This window comes from Terrapene carolina, unplaced genomic scaffold (genome assembly GCF_002925995.2).
Source record: "Terrapene carolina triunguis isolate 2854851 unplaced genomic scaffold, T_m_triunguis-2.0 Scaffold113, whole genome shotgun sequence".
NCBI classification, from domain to species: domain Eukaryota; kingdom Metazoa; phylum Chordata; order Testudines; family Emydidae; genus Terrapene; species Terrapene triunguis.
Genome location: NW_020664464.1, coordinates 31577972 through 31599976, shown reverse-complemented (window position 1 = coordinate 31599976; position 22005 = coordinate 31577972). Strand labels below are relative to the sequence as shown.

Genomic DNA, 22005 nt, shown 5'->3' with positions numbered 1-22005 from the left:
TCTGTTCCCCTATTTTGTCCCTGATATTTTCTTCTTGGTCTCCTACCCCATATATTCTCATTCCTTGTGCCCTTTTTATTTTGCACTCCCTCAGTTTCCTTCTGCACACCACATTCCCGTGTCCACCCCATCTCTCTCTTTCTGTCCTACATTCCCTATAGCCCCAAATCTCTCCTATGCCCCATGCTCCTGTCACCCAAAGTCTTTCTCCAGACCCGAAGAAGAGCTATGTGTAGTTCAAAAGCTTTTCTCTTTCACCAACAAAGCAGGTACAATAAAAGATATAACCTGACCCACCTTGTCTCTCCAGCTCCTCACTTTTCTGCACCTCAAAAATCTCCTTCCTGTCCCTCACGTTCCCCTAGATTCCTGCAGTCTCCTACCTACCTTACATGTTTCCATTCACTTCAAAATCTACCCCCCACCTACAACACTTCTCTGTCTCTTTACAGTTCCTAGCACAGCATAAGCAGTGGCATCTTCCCTGAGGACATCCCAGCTTTAGTCCCCCTTGAAACCATTGGAGACCACAGCCCAATTTACTAGTAGCAGCCTCGCTTTACAGCAATGCTAGTTGTCTTGAATGAAGGCAGTCTCTGATGTCAGTACCACTGAAGGTAATGGCAAAATTTACATTTGATAACAAAAATTGGGAGATCATGAGAAATCAGACTTGTGATTAAATTATAATTACTGGCAACTCTGTACTCTAAATCAAGGACTAGCACAAGCACTTTTGAGCTAAATAATGTAATCTGATAAGTCTTGTATAAATTCTTAATTTTTTTTTTTTTTTTGGTTTTGGACATACAAATAAAACCTCATTAGTTTTACCACAATCAACCATCCAAATCCTTTTAACATCCCACTCATTTCCCTGATGCCCACAAAAAAGAAGTATAAAAATAGCAGCTACCTGTATTTCTGGGCTTACCATTGCATCCCATCGCCTAAGAATCTATCTTTCAGTACTTGATCCTGCAAGCACTTATGCATTTGAGTAGCTTTACTCATGAGCTCCACTGAAGTTGATGGGCTTATTCACAATAACAAGCCTTATGGTCAGTAACAAGTGTTTGAAAGATTGGGCCCTTAGATTGCAAAATTGTTGGGGGCAGAGACCATCTTTGAGTTATACAGGGGGAAACACACTGTCAAGTTTAAACAAAAAAATGAAGCATCGTAGTAACAGCAAAGTTCAGGCTAGTACATTTTCATGACAACTTAGCAAAGATGAAACAGTTTTAATATGTTATGACTAACTTCATCTGTGTTATGCTTATACAAAGCACACGGGATCTTTATAGAGGAAGGTAAATACACATAGCATTTATTGAGAACACCACAGTTAGCATATGCTTTTTAGACACACACACACACACACACACACCCCTACCTACCTCTCTGCAGTGATGTTTATAGTTACGAGTCTGGATCAAGCTAGTGGCCAGCCAGATTGGTCGCAGAGGGGAGTGGGGTTCTATCGGTCACGATCCGATGCTCCTTGAGTGTGGCAAGACGAACCCAAAGTCCTATGGCAAAGCACCCTGTTCTTATAGGTTTTCTTCTCTGTTGAAGCCTATGGATTTTGCTGTGTCACTTTGTGACTGGTAACTTCTTAATTGGTGTAAACATTCCAATACACCTCTGAGAGGGTCATCCTGTCCTTTGTTCCCGATTTAATCAATTGTCTTTAGGGGTGCCAGCCTTTACCTCAGGGTCGTCAATCTGCCCTTCATTATGGATGCGCGTTGATGATTCTTTGATGTTCTTTAAGCTTCTTCACTCCTCCTTCCTTGACTTTGGCTATAACAATGGCCTTCACACCTTATCTTTTCCTGATGCATACATTCCTCATTCACACAAACAGATTGAGAATACAAACAGTAGTATTTTATATTGAGCAAAAGGGCATTGCAAATTAAACCTTGCTAAGTTTTACAATCAATAACCAAGACAATTTACATTGAGACCCAGGCCTTCAATGTTCCTCTAATCTACTTAACATAGACACAATAGAGAATCCTGTCTCTTACTTTCTAATTTGTAATACATATAGGAAACCATAGTAGCTTTATAACTTATTCTAAAACAAAAGGATGACCATAATTAGTCATAAGGATTGTTCTGGTCTGTCATTCCTTTCTGCTATTCAAAAAGGGTGGCTGACAAGATGAAATCAAATCATACATTAATTCTCATAGTACATTATAAAATCCAGCTCCTACATCTGTCTGGATGATGGGGATGACAATAATGCATGGAGAAGAACCCAAACTGAGTATTGCTGGATGCTGTCATATTTGCAGTGGCCCACTCCAACCAACCACATTAGAAACCTGCTTCAAGCCAGAGCTGTGTTTAAACACCCAGCTCCTTGTTTTGATGACCCAAGGGAGCATGGGTGTGATGTGGAGCAGAGAAGAGGAAAAGTAGGGATGGTTGTTTGTGACTGCATAAAATATAAATACATGTAGGGTGACCAGATGTCCCGACTTTATAGGGACAGTCCCCATATTTGGGGCTTTGTCCTCTATAGGCACCTATTACTCCCCCACCCCATCCTGATTTTTCACACTTTCTATCTGGTCACCCTATGTTCATGAACTAATTTGAATATAGTAGGCATAGAGGAAATTAAAATTTATAGGGGGATTTAGCACTCAACCTACTGGATTATCACCAAAAGGGTTCTCCCACAGAGTTAACGTGGGCCTAGCCTCAGAGCAGCGGTTCTCAGCCCGCAGCCCACATGTGGCCCAATTAGCATACAGCCAAGGCCCAGCACAGCTGTGTGCTAAAGGCGACGGGGACCGGGGCCTGGGCTGCCGCCGGCTCCGCAGCAGGCTCTGGGGTCCAGGCAACTGGCTGGCACCCCGCAGGCTCAGGGTCCGCGAAGGCTTTGCCGCCAGCTCCGCACAGCGGGCTCCAGGCGGGGGGGTATAAGGAAGGATATTGCTCCGTGTAAGAATGTGCTACCAGTAGCACTTTGCACGGCTGGCTCATGGGGCCAGACTGCTGCCCGGCCCCGCAGGCTCCGGGCTGCCAGTGTAGTGGCATGCTCAGTACAACCTACCTAGGAAATTCTGCCAGGGAGCAATTTGTGCCACTACACGCGGGGTGGCGGGGACTGAGGCTACACACGGAGCTGAGAGGAAGCGATTCTCCCCCAGCCGCTCACGGAGCAGCGCCTCGCGCCGGCACAGCAGCTGGGCCTAGAACAGCCATCGACACCTGTCCGGGACTGGCCGCAGTGCGGGGCGGGGCCTTCCGCTGCCCCGCCCCTCCGAACACTCAGCGGCCAGAGCTCCAGAACGGCCGCTGCTCAACTCGCGCGCTCCCGGCTCCGGAGATAGGGAAGGTGGCGCGCGCGCGCTCTAGTCACGTGCTAAAGGGAGCGGGGCCTGTTCATCACGTGACTGAGGGGACCCGGAGCTCGCGCCCCAGTACGGAAGGGAAGATGGCGGCGGAGAGGGAGCCCCCTCCGCTCGGGGAAGCCAGGCAGCCCGAGCTCGAGGAGCTGGAGGACGGCGAGGATTTGTTCACCAGCACTGTGTCCACCCTGGAGGTGAGAGGCGGGGCCCTGCTGCCGCGCGGCGCCCCTGTCACCCGGCCCCCGCCGCCTTTTTCGTGCCCTGCGGGGCAGAGCCGCGGCCGTCGGGCCCCGCGCGCCCAGTAGCCAGAGAGCGCCGACCCGCCCGAATGTCCGGGCTCCAGCGTCCCCACACCGGCCTCCGCCGCGCTCCGGTGACTAGTGACAGGAAGCCCCGCCCCCAACCTGCCCCGGTGCGTTGGCGTCCTCTGACCCCTTCCGAGCTACCTCTCCCCGCGCCGGCTAACGGTCTCCCCCATCCCTGCTGGGGTGTGCCTCCCCTGAGCGGGGCGGTCACTTCTCTGGAGCTGTCATCCCCTGCTAGAGCGCTCTCCCTCCAGTGTCCCGGGCTCCCTTCCCCGGGGAGCCTCCGCTCCGCTGCCGAGATGATCATGCTTTCGCCTGAGAAATAGCTACCTGTCTCTTCTTCTGCCAGATGTTCTTTCTTCCCCCATCTCTGTCTCCCTGCTGGAATAACATCTCATTCCCCTTTATAATGTTGCCTACCCCAGATCTCACTTTCTGCATCTCCCCAGCCCATGGTCTGAAAACATAACCCACTTCCTTCCAAGATAAAAATCCCTCTATCTTGCCTTGCTCAAGGAATCTATGTGATCACTCCTTAAAATGAGTTTGTTCCTTCCCTTTAACGCTGGCATTGAGCAGCTCCTGGGAGCTCGTCACTGTCTGAAGATTCTCATTTTGATGCAGTTCAGTGTCATCTGTCTCTCTTTAGGGATGGATGGTACTTATGGCTAGTTAGAGAGATGCATCCATGTGAGGGCTTTTGAAACCTACAATTACCATATTATTTTTCAGTAACTAGGTTTCTTAAAACTTTGTGCAGCTATTGAAAACTCTAGACCTGTCTTGCTTTTTGTAAGCAACCCATCTCCACCCCCCCGCCCATTAAATATAATTGAACATTTTTTTGAAATAAGCAGTGTCTGCATAGGTTAAAAAAAGTTTTATAAAGTGATAGCTTCCCTCTCCTCTGTAATTTGTCCTGGTTTTTGTTTTCAGTATGCAAAACTGTAATGCACAACATTACATGTCCTGTTCATGCAGACATCTATCTAATATGTGAAGTGTTCCTGTTTTTGTTGAAGGAAGCTTCCTGCCCCTGAACTTTACAGTAATGGGTCAGTGTGTTCAGTTCATATGTGGTCTATCTTTATCAGTGTTATCTTCCTGTAACAAAAATATAGTAAATTATGTTCTCAAACACATAATAAGGCACATAAATGTATTTTGAGGAGAATTCTCTCTTTACAAATAAAAGGCTAAATACTAAAACTTTAAATATGCAGTTTGCAGGCAATTTTTTTCCAGAAAAATAAATCTGCAAAGCATACAGTAGGCCCACTTATGTACATATATAAAATATTCAGTTTGTTTGACCAGATTGAAAAACTAATAGGGCTGTATATATTTTAGTACTTTCAGATGAACTGCATTAAAACACAAAAAGTAACTCTCTTACTTGCCTAGAATAAAACTACAAACTTAGAGAGAGGTGTGTTGGAATTTATGGCTAATCCATCTCCATACAACAACAACAACAAACATCTTTTTGTGTTTAAAAGTCCAGTCTTAAATGGATACAGTTAACTTCAAAATCATATTTCTGTATGGAAAGCTTGGTATCTCCGATGGTACAAATAACACTACAGATTAACTGAAAAACCGACGAAAGTTCAGTTTGTTTCCGTTGTGCATTTGACAGCACTCTGTGTACAGTGCCTTTGTTTCACTGTTTCTCTATGTAGTCAATTGGAAGAAAGTGATTAATTGAAAAGAGCCTTATAAACATGAGTAGAAGAAAAACCCTCAATATTTTTTAAAAAGTCGATACTTTTTTTAGAACTGTTTATCAAAAGAATTACTAACTCATTTGAATTGACTAATTTAAAAAAACAACAAGGAGTCCAGTGGCACCTTAAAGACCAGCAGATTTATTTGGGCATAAGCTTTCGTGGGTAAAAAACCTCTAAGTGAGGTTTTTTAAGGTGCCACCGGACTCCTTGTTGTTTTTGGTTACAGACTAACACGGCTACCCCCTGGTAATTTAAAAAAGTGTCCTTTTGAGGTTTCAGCAGAGAGTATGAAGTTACTCCTAATAACATTTTCTGGGAATTCTGATTTTTTCCCTCTCATGTATGAGTAAACACTGTTCCTCTTATAACCTTCCAATCACACATACCCAATGTTCATATGTAAAATATTTTGATATGTCAGAAAAAGACAGTTCATTTACATGCAGCAGGTTTTTTGAGCGGAGGGGGTACATGTGTGGGATAATGGCTTCAGTTATAATTTTGACAAAGTCCTGCCTAGTCTCAAACTAGATTTTAAACTCTTTAGGGCAGCAGCTCTGTCTCTCTTTCTGTATTCTAAGGTTCCTAACACACTTGTTTGCTGTAAAATAATAAATGGGTCACACTCTTGGCCTAACAATCTGATAACATTGCTTTACATTAGGCTGCTGTATTAAGAGATTATGAAACTTGTGCTTTTAAATTCTGTGGCTCTAACAACTTTCATATTGTACCTGCTTTGGTAATATTTCTTAGATTCTTTAGGAGTGTTATTTTTAATAAAAATAAAACAAAACCAACTTTGAGTGTCCTTCATAGTTGGTGATTAACGTTTACTGCACTCTTATCAGTCAGACACTGATATTGGGGAGAAGAGGGATGGAAGATGGTGGGTGGGAGGGCACAGTGAAGTCCAAGGATAACTCCAAAGAAGGTGAAAACATCCTCTTTCTTCATCGCTAATTGATGGGGATGGGGGAGATCCCAACTACCTGAGTGCTGACTATGGAGCCTACAGAGGTGGGGACTCCCTCTCTTGTTTTGACTCCTAGATGTCTGTTGAACGTGAAGCTTATCTCTTCACTCCTCCTCAGGCTGATCACAGGAGAGTCTTCCCACTTTTTATTTTTTCATCCCTTCCCTTTGTTTCTGGCTGGAAGAAGAGTAAACAAGAATTTCTTTCTGCTGATGTTTTTGTTGTTGTTAAAATTTGCTTTTCCCTCTCTTAGCATAGTTTATTGTTTCCCCTCACCTTTTGCATTTTGTTGCCATTCACATATCACAAGATCATGCCCTTCATTTTCTATTTTCTGTTTGGTGGAAGTAAAACCAAGAGAGTGAATGAAAACTCTTTATCAGATATTATGTTTCAAATTTAGATTTAAAATGTTTTATAACATCTATGTATTTATTTAGTTTTACCCTGCAAAACAAACATTGTTAACTTAAATATGTTTGCTCCAGTTAATAATATAAACCTTATACAAAGTGTAACACAAGAACATCACACTTAAAGAAAATTAAATGTAAGTACTGTGAAAACTACTAGCTCAGGAAATTTTGCCTTACCCATATTACACCTTGTACATCTTGGTAAACAGCAATATTGACATGTAAAAATTCACTGTACAGACTTCAATCAACCTCTATTGTCCCTCTACCCACTTTCAGTTTTTCTGTGTATATCACTGTATATTGCAGTATGTAAAGCATATTAAGAACATAAGAACGGCCATACTGGGTCAGACCAAAAGTCCATCTAGCCAAGTATCCTGTCTTCTGACAGTGGCCAATGCCAGGTGCCCCAGAGGGAATGAACAGAACAGGTAGTCATCAAGTGATCCATCCCCTGTCACCCATTCCCAGCTTCTGGAAAACAGAGGCTAGGGACACCATCCCTGCCAATCCTGGTGATAGCCTCTTGATGGACCTATCCTCCATGAATTTATTTAGTTCTTTTTGAATCCTATCGTTGTCTTGGCCTTCACTACATCCTCTGGCAAGGAGTTCCACTGTGCATTGTGTGAAAAAATACTTCCTTTTGTTTGTTTTAAACCAGCTGCCTATTAATTTCATTTGATGTCCCCTAGTTCTTGTGTTATGAGAAGGAGTAAATAACACTTCTTGTTTACTTTCTCCACATCAGCCATGATTTTATAGACCTCTATCATATCCCCCCTAGTTGTCTTTTTTTCTAAGCTGAAAAGTCCCAGACTTATTAATCTCCCCTCATATGGCAGATGCTCCATACCTCTAATAATTTTTGTTGCCCTTTTCTGCACCTTTTCCAATTCCAATATATCTCTTTTGAGATGGGGTGACCACATCTGCGCGCAGTATTCAAGATGTGGGTGTACCATGGATTTATATAGAGGCAATATGATATTTTCTGTCTTTTTATCTATCCCTTTCTTAATGATTCCCAACATTGTTTGCTTTTTTTGACTTCTGCTGCACACTGAGTGGATGTTTTCAGAGAACTATCTACAATGACTCCAAGATGTCCTTCTTGAGTGGTAATAATTAATTTAGACCCCGTCATTTTATATGTATAGTTGGAATGATATTTTCCAATGTGCATTACTTTGCATTTATCAACATTGAATTTTATCTGCCATTTTGTTGCCCAGTCACCCAGTTTTGAGAGATCTTTTTGTAGCTCTTTACAGTCTGCCTGGGACTTAACTATCTTGAGTAGTTTTGTATCATCTGAAAATGTTGCCACTTCACTGTTTATCCTTTTTTCCAGATCATTTATTGTGACATGTTGAAGGAATATGAGGGGTTAAAGGTTTTTGCATATTAACCTTATGATCTGTGTGCATAAAACCTTGTATATTGTTAAATTACAGGCTCTATATTCATGCTCTGTATCCAGAACATTTGGAGGTTTTTGAGGCTTGGTGAAAGGGCACTAAGCACTTTAGTTATTGGGGAGTGGGAGCTGAAGCACTCATATTTTAAGCATATATTTTATATGCTTGAAACTTCAAGCACCACATCACTGTTTAACTCTCTTAGTTATAAGTTTATTTGCTATAAGTATAAAATTTTAAGATGCCAAATAGAGTAGAGCAGAGATTCTCGAACTGTTTCAGAGTACTGGCTGCATCTTAATAAAAAAATGGATTGCTTATTTCCCCTCCCACTCATAGTCACAAACTATTCTTTTGGCAACTGCAGCAATTGCTTGCATGGAAAAGTAATACTAGGATTTTTGTTTTGTTAAGTTATTTATTGTAACAAGTGTTCTTTTTTTTTTTTAAAAAAAAGATAATTGCTATCTACCTCTGCTCTGTATTTCATCTCCCCTCACATCTTTTCTGTTCCCCTCCTCCTCGCTCCTTTGTAGGTGCTTCTCTGCCCCCAGGTCCCTTGGTTCTCTTCACCTCTTATTTTTATCTGTTGCCCTGTTCTTTCTCTTCCCTTGCACTTGGTTCCCTGCCCCTTATTTGTCTTATTCCCAGACATTCTTCTCTTGGTGGGTGACAGACATCTCCTGTCTCCTCTTCTACGTAGCAGGTGCCAGGGACAGACAGCTAGGCTGACTTCCTTATTTCCATCTGCTTTTACAGGTCTGTAGGCTCTTCATTACAATAGAAGAACCTATAGAAGCACCTGAAAGCAAGGCGAGTCAGCACTATAGGATCTAATAGTCCTTCATGGACCACAGTTTGGAAACATCTGAGGCAGCGAGCTATATTTAGTTCAGTGACCTGCAGTTACCGAGCTTGCAAAGGTCCCTAGGCTGTTTAGATCTACAGATTACTAAAGAATATTTTCTGTTGCCTTCCATGCCAGCATTTGTGATTGAATAATGCCAACTGTTTTTTTAACTAGTCTATTTTATGAATATCTGTTTGTGTGTCCTTCTACCTTAACTTTTGATTATGAAGAGAAATCCATTTTTAAGCTAAAGAATCTAGGAAACATTAGACTTCAGCCCTAACATTTCAAAAACTCCTCAGCTATTGAATGTTTTATTGTAACTTTACAGAAAACTAAATCTGTACCTTAAGACTAAGTGGTGCAGTTTTGATGACAATTCACACTTATTTTAATCCTGGATGAAAGAACTTAATCTGTGCTTTAATTGAAACCATGCAACCATAACTGGAGCCACTACAGATGCTTCTGTAATAAAAGTAATAAATGAGCAGATAAAATTCTTGATAGTGGAAAAATCTGCCTATATTTCCCTGAAACTGATTCACATTACAGTAGAGGAGAAATATATGCTTTCAAATGCAAATTTAGCTTGGAATGGGTGGGGGTAAGGGCAGAGTCTTATACTTAGAAATTTGTTTTAACTGTCTCTGATGCCAAAAGAACTGACACACTACTCTTCTAGCCTCCTGTTTTATATTTATTTCTTCTATCATAGGACAGATGACTGGATCCATACCTGTTGCTTTTGTCTCCTTGAATGCTTTTTTCCTGTCAGGAGATGTTTCAGTCTTTCCCTACATCTCATGTCTCTTTTCAGTTTTCTCCTTCCATTTTGTGTCTTTAACCTGTTTCCTCACTCTTGCTGTTTACTCAATGCATGTACATATGCCATTACTCCTGGGGGAATTCTGTGCCAAAAAATTAAAATTTCTGCATATTTTATTTGTCTAAATAACAGTATAATTACTCCAGTTTCAATTATTTTGATAATTTATTTAAAAATACCTGTCAAAAAGTATATCAACAATACAGAGAACAGCAAAAAAGATTTCCCCAGGAGTAGAGAGTTAAAGAAACCCCTACAATAACTCAGTTACAGTTGTGCGGTGCTGGAGGGAGCTGTTTGGGGCCTCCAGAGCTCAGATACCCACACCCCTTTTCCCCCCAGACCTCAGCCCCGTGGCACCCCCTGGCCCAGACACCAGCATCCCCCTCTCCCACCAGAGCCCAGCCACAGAGCACCCCCCAGCCCAGACACCCACACCACACCTCTCCCACCAGAGCCCAGCCACGGGACACCAGCCCCCCCTGCCCACAGAGCCCAGCTGCGGGGCAGCCCCCAGGCACCAGCACCCCCCTCCCAACAGAACCTAGCCATGGGGCAGCCCCCAGTCCAGCACCCCCTGTCCCCACGGATCCCAGCCGCAGGGCAGATCCTGGTTCAGACACCAGCACCCCCATAGCCTTTACTCAGTCCAACTTCTTTACTGTCTCGCCAGGGGACATGGTGTGCTGTGGTCTTGCCCTTCCTCACCCTTTGCCAGAGCTGGGTCTCCTAGGCCCTCTCTCGTCCCGGGAGAATGAGGATCAAAGAGCGTGCTGTCTCCAGGCTACCCGGGCTGGGCACTCTGCTTACTGCGAGCTGGGCTCTGCAGAGTTCAGCGACACTTAGGGACGGCCAGAAATTCTGTGGGGAAAATGGAATTCTGCAAATTCTGCATTCCACAGTGGTGCAGAATTTCCCCAGGAGTAATATGCACGTGTACATACACAACCCCCACTGAAGGTATTTTTGGGCCTTAGTCTTTCCCCCATGTAATCTTGCTCAGTTTTCTGATAATCTTCAAATCTCCCCTCTCCATGACCCTACTAGTAGTTTATACTACTCTGATACATCAGCTCTACTTTTCTTGGGTATTCCATCTGCTCTTCTTGATACTTACAGGAGCAAAATAAGCAAGAGATTGAACACTTTCTGGTCTCTGCTCAATCTAGACAGAATAAGGAGTGGAATAGAGCAGGAATAACTGAATATGCCGAATAATGGCTTATTAGTGAGGTTGAACAGTGTTGTGTCCCAGCTCCACTACATCCTTTCAGTATTTGTTGTTGATTCAGTGTTTTAGTCACTACTGTAGGTTCAGTTCAGAAAAGTTCAGTGACTTGGCCTTTTTACTACCTTCATAATTATCAGGAATAACACCTGTCTTTCTGAAGGCAGTACAATTCTAATTTGGGCTCATCTGTTTACAAAACTGCAATCTAATGTGTTTGAAAGCTTCGGAATAACTGTTTTAGCCTACAGACCTTTATTTAGAAGATTTAGTCCTCTGGTTAATAGGTATTTAATGTTTTCAAGCTTTTTTTTTTTTTTTAAACTGTTAAATTACTTACATATACTCTCAACTTGAACTCTAATTAGCAGTCTTTGGCTTGGAATTTATGTAATGTCTTTCAGACCAAAAGAACTCAAACAGCTTTACAGTTAGATACTACAGGAAATATATAGATCCTTAACCCATCTTAAATGCATCATCATCTGTGATGAACACGTCATCTGTCTAACAGTGTCTAATACACTGTCCAGCAGTTTATAGACCAGAAAAGGAATTCATTATACAACTGAAATGAGGGATTTTTTTGTAAACTGAATGTAATCAAATTGTTAATCCCTACTCGCTTTGTGAATAGAGCCATGGGATATTTAACCACAAGTGGCCAGTATCTCAGTTTTCTTTCTAGATACCATCTATGCAGGATTATCACGCCTGCGTCTTATGCCTCCAGCACAAGCTATGTGGGTAATTCATTTAGTTCTACTGGTTTTTGTCCTTCTGAGATGGCTGTAGGCTTGCTTGAGAACATCCCAAAAAGGCAGGCATGGCCCAGCCCCCACCCCCCCTCCCACCCCCCCTGCCCCTTGCCCCTGACTGCCCCCCCCACCCCCTCCACCACCCCCTCTCCTTCCTGACTGCCCCCCCGCCCCATCCAACCACCCCTTCTCCCTGTCCCTTGACTGCCCCCGGAACACCCACCCCTGATTGCCCCCCGCCGCCCCATCCAACCTCTCCTCTCATTACTGACTCCTTCCCGCCTCCCCCCGGACTCCTGCCCCATCCACACCCCCGGCCCCTGACCACCCCCCGAACTCCCCTGCCCTCTATCCAACCTCCCTTACCTGCTCCCTTCCCCCTTACTGTGCTGCCTGGAGCACTGGTGGCTGGCACCGCGGCTGCACCAGGACAGGCAGCCGCGCTGCCTGCTTGGAGCCAGCCACGCACTGCACAGCACAGAGCACCAGGTCAGGCCGGGCTCTGCAGCTGCGCTGCCCCAGGAGCTCGCAGCCCCGCCACCCAGAGCATTGCGCTGGTGGCGCAGTGAGCTGAGGCTGTGGGGGAACAGCAGGGGAGGGGCCGGGGGCTAGCCACCCAGGCCAGGAGCTCAGGGGCCGGGGAGAATGGTCCCGTGGGCTGTAGTTTGCCCACCTCAGCTGTAGAGACTGAATACAAATAGTGGAGTTTAGTAACTATATAGCATGTAACCATGTAGTAATCATGTTTATGTACATGTATTTTGGTAAAGGAAACCCATGGCATACATTTAAAAACAAAAGCATGGAAAATGAAGTAAAACCTGGGTAAAGCAGCAGCATTTGGTACTTTGACCCTACCAAACATAATTTGATCACAACTTTTAAATCCTCCATTCCACTTTCCTACTAGACAAATCCCGCCTTCAACAGCCTCACCCTTTCACTAACGCTCCTTTAAACAAGAAGAGTTACAAATCAGAGCTATTTAAACCTTGGGAAGCTGAGCACTTACACAGGAAGGGGCCCTTACAGAGGAAGTTCTGCCATCAGCTCCCCTACTTTTTATGAAGGAGAAATCAAGCTCAGGGTCTCTTCTGATTGCAAGAGTGGCAGCCGTGCCAGGGGAGACATGGTCTCCCATTTAGGCAAGTCGCAAGCAGTTTAAGAATAGGTCAAAACCATTACTACCTAAAATTCCACCCAGAAACCATAAGGTAGCCAGTGTGGCTCAATCTAGCACGCTGGATGAATCGCACTGCCATTTAAAGGCACTGTTTAACATGCTGGTATTTCATCTAATAGCCTGCTTAAATTTAGATAGATTTAAGATGTAGCCCTCAGAGCACACCTCATCACAGTCTTATATGGCTTGAGTTAGTCACGTTGCTCTCATCTATGCCACAATTTCCTCCAAACACCAAAAAGCAAGCCATCATGAAGGGAGACAGTATTGTCTCCCTCACGCTGAATGTACCCTATGTATGTTCCTTCAGTTGCAGGCTAGCCAGTGAAAGATGTGAATAGCTACAATGATATAGCCCACTAGCAACAGTGTTGCATAGGACACAGATGCCAAATGAAACCAGAAAGTGAAGTGAAGTGCATTGCCCAAGGACCTAATCCAGGTTGAGATCCCTTATCAGGACCATCCCACATTAAAACAAGAGAACAGAGGCTTTGTAAGATTGGGCATGTAGATGTGAAAAGAGGCTGGCATCGTGACAGGACTATTAATATGCTTATTGGTCACTTCCCTGTTACAGATGCCCATTAAAATTGCACCCGCCACATTATCCATGGAAAATGGGAATGTTATACATTAGATACTGAAGCCCAAAGTTTGGGTGCCTAAAATTAGGAATCTAAATATAAGTTGCCTGAAGTGCTAATCATACATAAGCCCAGTGAATCCAAACTGGAGCATTTTCTATGTCAGGGAAATCCGCTGGCGGGCCGGGCCGGTTTGTTTACCTGGAGTGTCTGCAGGTTTGGCTGATCGCAGCTCCCACTGGCTGCGGTTCACTGTTCTAGGCCAATGGGGACTGTGGGAAGCGGCATGGCCCAAGGGATAGGCTGGATGTTCTCAAGCGGGGCCTTTTTGGCCCTCCATACAGTTTCTGAAACCCGATACGGCTCTCAGGCCAAAAAGTTTGCCCGCCCCTGGTCTACAGCAATCTTGCTCTGATTTTTACAGATCTGAGTTTGCTTTTGAGTAATGGGAGTTCAAACTTTCTCCCCACTTACTTCAGTCTGTCCCTTAAGTTGTCAAATCAATTAACTGTTTCTGGTTCTTTGGCATTTGCCTTCATTTTATGCCTGTTTTAAAGTTAATTTTTTCCCCTTTGTTACATTCCTCTGAGTTGCTTACTCTCCAAGAGTAAAAATTCTGATTAGTGTCCTTTAAGAAGAGACAACTATTTGTTTATTCTGTTTCTCTGAATATACCTTGCAGGATTGTCACCAACCTACCTAACCATCTCTGATTTGGGGGGTTAAAATCTGTTATGCTGTGGGTACTCTGTTTCTTCACTGCGATGAAAGTAGTGCTTCTCTACATCTCTGATTCTCAACCAGGAGTACATGTACCCCTGGGGGGTACGCAGAGGTCTTCCAGGGGGCACATCAACTCATCTAGATATTTACCTAGTTTTACAACAGGCTACATAAAAAGCAGTAGTGAAGTCAGTACAAACTAAAATTTCATACAGACAGTGACTTGTTTATACTGCTGTATATACTATACACTGAAATTTAAGCAAAGTATTTATATTCCAATCTCTTTATTTTATAATTATATGGTAAAAATGAGAAAGTAAGCAATTTTTCAGTAATAGTGTGCTGTGACACTTCTGTATTTTTATGTCTGATTTTGTAAGCAAGAAGTTTTTAAGTGAGGTGAAACTGGGGAGTACGCAAGACAAATCAGTCTCCTGAAAGGGGTACATTAGCCTGGAGAGGTTGAGAGCCACTGCTCTACATTATTCCAGAGTTTGCCCTGGCCCCTTGAGAACTGTATAATTGGGAGGATTTCTACTCCCACCCTAAGCCCCATCTTCTGTGCTGTGCTGACTGGAGACTCAGCACAGAACCCCAACCTATGTGGGTTTTTCCTATATTCTTGGAGGTTAGGGGAGCTCTTGCTTCATGCTTGTAAGGAACTGGCTAGAATGTGTTTTGGTAGATGGGGCGGAGAAGGGTGTCTTTGAGGAACTCAAAGTTGAAATATACCCAACAGAGCAGTGTTCCTGAACCAGTTTAAGATTTGGCCCTCCAAGCCAAAGATAAGAGCTAGGGAATTTCCTGCATGACTTGTATTGGAGGCATGAGACCCGGTTGAGAATCCTTAATATCACTTAAGATGGGCAAGACTGTCTGCTTTGCTGCAAGGCTTTATTGTCCAAAGTCTTGGCTACTGGCATAAAGTCTTGCTATTTTGAGTCACATCCTGACATCAAATTATTTTTTCTTTATCAAAGAGCGTTGTGCCATAGATTCAGTATATGACTGTTTTTGTAGTAAAGGCACTGTATGCTCTATAGGATGTTTGTCCTAACTTCTACTAAAAAAAACCCTCATAAATACCATGGGATTCCCATGCAGCAAACTAAAAAATCGAGGTAGCTTTAGTTTAATTTGAAATGATGGACACATTTTATTGAGTTAAATGAGCATGCATATTAGTTACAATCAATATAGCATTTCTTGTTTGAATGTTATTTTAGCTGAAATGTCAAGCAAATCAGAATTGTGATGATTCAGAGTGATGTCAGCTATGAAGCTGCATGATTGCCTAAACACCCTTTGAAATGAGTGGGGACAATTTACACCATGCTTAAAGTCTGTTACTCAGGCTTTTTAAAATGAAGACTTGGATACTAGAGTACGGTTCTTCAGCAAAAGGTGAATTTTGTAGCTGTGGAAGAACTGGGGCCTGGTTACAGCACTGAAGCTGGATTTCTTTCTTGTTTGTCCCAGCTAACCTCTGAACACTAATCCTGTGAATTGTTTGATACTTTAGTATATGCCTCAGAATGAAAAATAAGTTAGATAGATAACAGCAGATTTAAAATGCTCCTTGTCTCTGTGAGGCCAGCTTAACTTCCATGACAACATGATTTGACACTTTACAGTTTGCAGAATAAAAATCCTAATGGAATTAACTCATTCCTTTACTCTTTGTAAAAACTGATTTGTGGACATATTTGTACATCTTGGACAACTGTTCAGAAAGGTTAAATTGCAGTTTGTTTTGAACATAAATTTACAAAAAGGAACTGAGTACAGCAATCTGAGAAACCAGACTCAAACATTTCAATGTTGAAGATGGTAGATAAACTTATTCTGGATTTGTCTACAGCAGCTCTTGGTTCTATCTTATTAACTATATAAAACATATTTATTAACTTATGGAAATGCATATCAAGAGGAGGAAAAGGTGAATTTTTTAATGTCCATAAAGAATAAGTGAAAAGAGTTGGTGACTAATTCATTTCCTTTGGTCATTGTTATCCTACTAGGAGTAGGAAATGGAAATAGCTGACACGGTTTCCTTTCCATGTTGTTGTTGCTTTCTCTGCTTGTGTTAAAAGACTATCGTGGCAATGCATGAAAATGATTATAACAGATTACGGTACCAGTTCTTTGCCTCCTAACTGTTTGTTCCTTTTAACAGTCAAGCCCATCGTCTCCGGAACCAGCCAGTCTTCCTACAGAAGACATCAGCACAAACTCTAATGGTCCAAAGCCTGCAGAAATCATACTAGATGATGACAGGGAAGACCTTTTTGCTGGTAATTTTCTCTTCTTTTCTCTTAAAGTATATAGTTCACATGGACACTTACACTTTTGAGTTTGGGGTATACTGTAATGGAAACTTTATTCCTTTTTCTTTCAAAAAGCTGCAGTTTTGTTAGATGTATAGTTGTGAGGAAAGATGAAGTAGTTAAACTTGTAATGCTGAACTTGAATTTAAAATGCATATGCCTTAATATGATAAAATGGACTTGTGGCTCTCTAAAACAATGATTCTCTCCCACTCCCCCTCAGCAAATGCTTTTTGAAGAAAAACTGCTTTTTTAACAGTTGGTCTACCCTTTTGATATTTGGATTCTCTTTGGCCACTGTTGTCAGTCGTTGTTTTGGTTACTCATCTACATTATTGAAATGCTGTGTGAACTTCTGGGGATACTGCTTTTTTAAGATTATTGATAACTGCAGTAAAAATCTCAATTTAGTAAAATTGTTTGGACTATGTCCTATTTAGTGCATTGCGATTACCTGATGACATTTTAATGTAAAATTTTATGTTGCTAAATATTGTACTCAGGCTCAAACTAAGCCTTCCTAATTAATTGTTTTAATGGTCGAATCATAGATTTAGTTTGTATATAACACACAATGTTGTCTACATATAAAACTAACAATGGATTGGAAACACTTTCTTCTCACATTTATCACCTAATTAATCATCTACTGTTGAACGAGTAAAATTGTCTCAAGTAACTATCAAATGGAAATGGCAACTTGATACTGTAGTGAAACTTGTGATAGCTACCATGGACATCTTTCCTTAGTACCTATACTGAAATTAGAATATTTTCACAAGGTTTATAATGTGGAGATATATTTCATATAATAAAGCAGAATTCCCAGGTTTCAAGTGAAATAGGAGTTGTCACATGGGATTAGAACAAGATGTTCTCCATCCATCATTCACAATATGTCACATGCTCCACAGCATCATACTCTGCACCAGAAGTGCATACCTAACTGTAATTATAATACGTCTACAAACTATGATAAACTTCTTCATTTATCTTATCAAATATCCATTGTCTATCCTCCAAAAATCAAATCAAATATACATTGTTCAGTGATCAGCATGCATTCACCAATCAAGACAATTACATGTTTGTTTGGCCATCTATACGTACAGCAGGCTGTATATCTTCAAATAAATACACTAACCTGTTCCTCCAGTTCAGTGCCATTTTTCTCATAGTCCTAGCTTAGACTGTATGTTTTGGTGTGGAATGTGATGCTCTGGATGTCATGATGTGTATGTTAGATGGAGTATAGCAATGTGCAGAAGTAAATTGGATGTAGATAAAATAGTTATTGCCTTATTGCTTGTTTCTTTGCCTTTTTGTATTGTGGTTCTCAGCTTTGCATAAAGAGCCCTTGTCCCTCCTTGAAACTTTTTTATAGGCTGGAAAATTGAGTGCTTAAACCTGGATTTAGGAGCTAAACCTTAAGTACCCAGACTCAAAAATGATGGCCTAAAAGCAAATTTAATTGCATCTCCTACTGTTAGCTGGAGTAGCAGACATGTAGCCACTTAACTACAGCTGCAGAAATGTAGCATTGGGCTGCCTGTAATAGATAGCATTAGGAATCCTGTCCTAACAATCCACAGATGATGCACGATTTGATGAAGCTTGTCACAATGCGCTTTCATTAGTGCTGATAGAGCGTCAATATATATTCAGATCTTTGGCTTATAACCACTGGATTTCTCACTTCCTGATGCTGAAAGCAGGGTGGTATTCTCTCTTCCCTCTCTTGGATACTGGTTCTGCTTTACTGCATATCGATAGGGGGGTTGGTGATTGGATCCTGTTAGCAATTTAAATCACTGACTCTAATCAGTAAGCAGAAAACCTTGATTGAAACTGGCAATTTTAATTATGTTTTGCATTTATACTTTTCAATTATTTTCCTAAAAAATGATTCTCATTGGTTGGTGACCATTAAAACATGTTGATTTACAACTAAATGTAACTTTCGCACCAAACAGCTATACACACATGTAGCAGTTAAATAGCTTACTTTACATTTGTTCAGACTCTTAGTTTTTACATTTTTGTTGTGGTAGAAAATTGTGAATGATGGAGTTCTTATTTGCTAGATTAACTTTTTACTTGCTATTTGTGTCAAGCTCTATTGGGATGAAAATTCAGTTTAAAATGCACAAAACCAGTATTTAAATTTTTTTCATTAAATAAAACTACTTTAAATGTGCCAGATAAATAAGGAAAAAAGTTTATCAAAACATGTTTTGAATTTAAAACTTATTTATTAAACAAAGGAAGTATCTGTAGGTAGTGAATTGAATCGATTGCTTCTTTGTTATCGCATCTTTCAAGATTTTACAATGATTAAATCTCATCCTCTTACACCAAGTTTTTTTTATTAGGGTGGAGGAGGGAAAAAAGCTTTCTTGCTTTCTCAACACCCAACTGGTTTCTTAACTTTAAATGAACTACTCATTGAGCTGGACTAGTTGAAGAAAATGAAATGGAAAATATATTCTCTCTGCACCTGCAGAAGAGGCTATTACTGTCAAAAGCTGGCTTAGCACTTCAGCAAACTTTGGCTCCAGGTGCTTCGCCAGTGACTCAAACCACTGAACTGGTGAAACTTGGCAGCTAACACCCACTGCTTAGTATTAATTTTAATTATTTTAACAGGTTGACAACTTCAAATAGCTTTTTTTTTTTAAAGAACACCTGTATTTAATTTAATTTAAAAATCAGTTTTCTTTATTTAAAAAAAAGTTGATTATTATCCACCTTGTGGAGTTCTGTTATTGGCACTTTATTTCTGAGATCCAGGTAGAATAAGTGGATTATCAGTTGTTTGTGGACTGCAAGAGCCACAGGGGAAGCTCTGATGAGCAGCATATAACTCAGGTTGATAGTGTCTCATTCTTGCTTTTGTTAACATAAAGTGCCTGATCACAAGGTGGCATGGCTATTAAATTACATCAGCAGTGTCTCAGTATGATTTTTAGAAGTTGAATATTCTGTGTTTCTTCTTGAACGAACAAAGAGTCATTTTAACGAAAGAGGCAGTTACCTTATGAAGCCAGAAGGAAGTCTCATTTATCAGAGGCTTACAAATACCTTCATGAGAATTATGTATCCCATTTGAAACAATCTTACTGGGGCTGTTTCTAGGCCATCATTTCTGTAATAAGGATAATAGTGCTCTTATTTCTGTTTTAAAAAGAACTATAACTGTAAACATTTCTGAATGTTTATCTTTGTGTATGTTTCTGTTCTTGGTCCTGGTGTAGAAGTGGCTATCTCAGAGAAAACTAGCAAATCTATGTCTTCATCCTAGTTAGATTTCAAATACTGTAAGCCCAATAGTATTTTAGATGCAGTCTGTTTAGCAAGTGTAATTTTTTTCAACCCTTCTTTAGACGCAGTGTCACACTGATGCCAATGCTTTATTCAGCTGGTTACCGTTACTAACACTTTTGTGTACCTCAGGTAACATTTTTCAAAAGCTACCAAGTCCCATTTTGAAAAGAGACTTATGCACTAGGAGCCCAAGTCTCACTGGCTTTCAATACACCTAGTGCATGAGTCTTTTTGGAAAATGGGACTGGTAACTTGGGTGCTTGTGGAAATGATCCCCTCCTGTTTTAAGATTTTCCTGACTATGGAGTGCAAATCTGTTCAGTGTTTATTAGAAGATCATTTTTGTAGGTATTGAGTGACTACTTAAGATGAGTTTCACTGTACTTCAAAAATATCATGTATAGTAGCTTTATTTGGCTCAATACTCTTAACATTAAAATATAAAATCTTTTGCACAATAAAAATGTATACTGTATAATGTACTTGCTGTAGTCTGACACATACATTAGAAAACTTGTGACTAAAGCACCTTAGATTATATTAAAGCAAAATTAAAATAATTTGCATTTTGCTGCTTATGCTGTTAAGCATTTTTCTTAGCTAGAACAATACTAGTCCATTTTACTTTCACGTTCACGAGCATACACAACAGAAGAAAGTTACTTTTGTATAAAAATCATTTCTCTGAGGTTTTAAAAATCAGTGTAAACACTTCTAGTGGTCTTAGATTTGTAAAATATTTTAAACATTTAAATTTGGATTAAATTGGTGAATTTCCTCCTTATGTGACTAAAATAACATGGCCCAAAGACTGGCTTAACATATGCTTTACGTTCGGGTCTGAAGTTTGCCAAACACATTTTCTGGTGAAACAGACAAGAAAAGAATTTTTCCAGTGGAAATATATCAAACAAAAATGTCATTTAAGTGATTTCTTAAGAACTGAAAGCAGAAGCATCTAGGAATCAAAAGCAGAAGTGTCCACGTTCATCTGAATTGCTATGACAATTTCTCAAGTATGTGGATCTCGGCACATGTATCACTTTATAGGTGATAACCGGCACTTTGTATTACACTTGATGGGGAGAAAATAGCTAACCAGTATGGATCTGAGGTTCTTAAACTAATTCAGTATAGCTAGTGTGGAGACACAACCAACCATTTGTTCTGAAACTGGTTCTGTCCAACTGATAACGTGTGGTATGGTTAGGTTCTCTATTGTAGTCAGAATTGGTGGTTCTGCTTGTGTTAGTTTCTCATCTGTTTTATAGATTTTTTTCATTCCAGTTGTATAGTCTTAACTGGACTACCTTTATTTCATGGTTTTGTACCAAGGCTTCTTGACGTTTGAAAGTATGGTGGCTGAGCACATGAGGTTAGCAAATTGACAGATAAATTACAGCGCCAAATACTGACAAATGTGCAGTAGATAATGGCACCAGAGGAAGAGCTCCAGTGGAATAGAAAATGATAAAACTGTACATTTTGCACTGAAAAATGGGTGAACGGTCAATCTTAACTTTTCTCATTTATCTGTGTGAAAGGGCACTAACTGCCAAAAGCAAAATGGAAACTTCTGCTAGGTCTCTGTGAGAGAGCCTAGCCACTTATACCCTGATTACGTGGGACAGATGTAACCGATTGGATGTAGTTGGACAATAAGGGTATGTCTACACTGCAACTAGACACCTGCAGCTGGCCCATGCCAGTTGACTCAGGCTCGCGGGGCTTGGGCGGCGGGGCTGTTCAATTGCAGTGTAGATGTTTAGGTTAGGCTACAGCCTGAACTCTGGAATCCTCCTACCTTACAGGATCCTAGAGCCTGGGCTCCAGCCCGAACCCAGATGTGTACGCCACACAGTTAAACAGCCCCACAATCTGAGCGCCGCAAGCCTCAGTCAGCTGGCATGGGCCAGCCATGGGTTTCTAATTGCAGCATAGACATACCCATAAGTATTAGAAGTGAAC

The 22005-nt window shown here is 41.3% G+C and overlaps 1 protein-coding gene across 2 annotated transcripts in view; it reads left to right on the top strand.

Moving 5' to 3' along the window:
• The first annotated feature begins 3412 nt into the window (after positions 1-3412).
• Positions 3413-22005, top strand: part of SNX2 (sorting nexin 2) — a 52895-nt gene continuing 34302 nt past the window's right edge. For both annotated transcript variants that reach the window (XM_024193390.2, XM_024193389.2), the window contains exons 1-2: positions 3413-3568; positions 16563-16680. In XM_024193390.2, the coding sequence (XP_024049158.1) occupies positions 3461-3568; positions 16563-16680 (226 nt within the window). In that variant the 5' untranslated portion in view covers positions 3413-3460. The remainder of the gene's footprint in view (positions 3569-16562; positions 16681-22005) is intronic.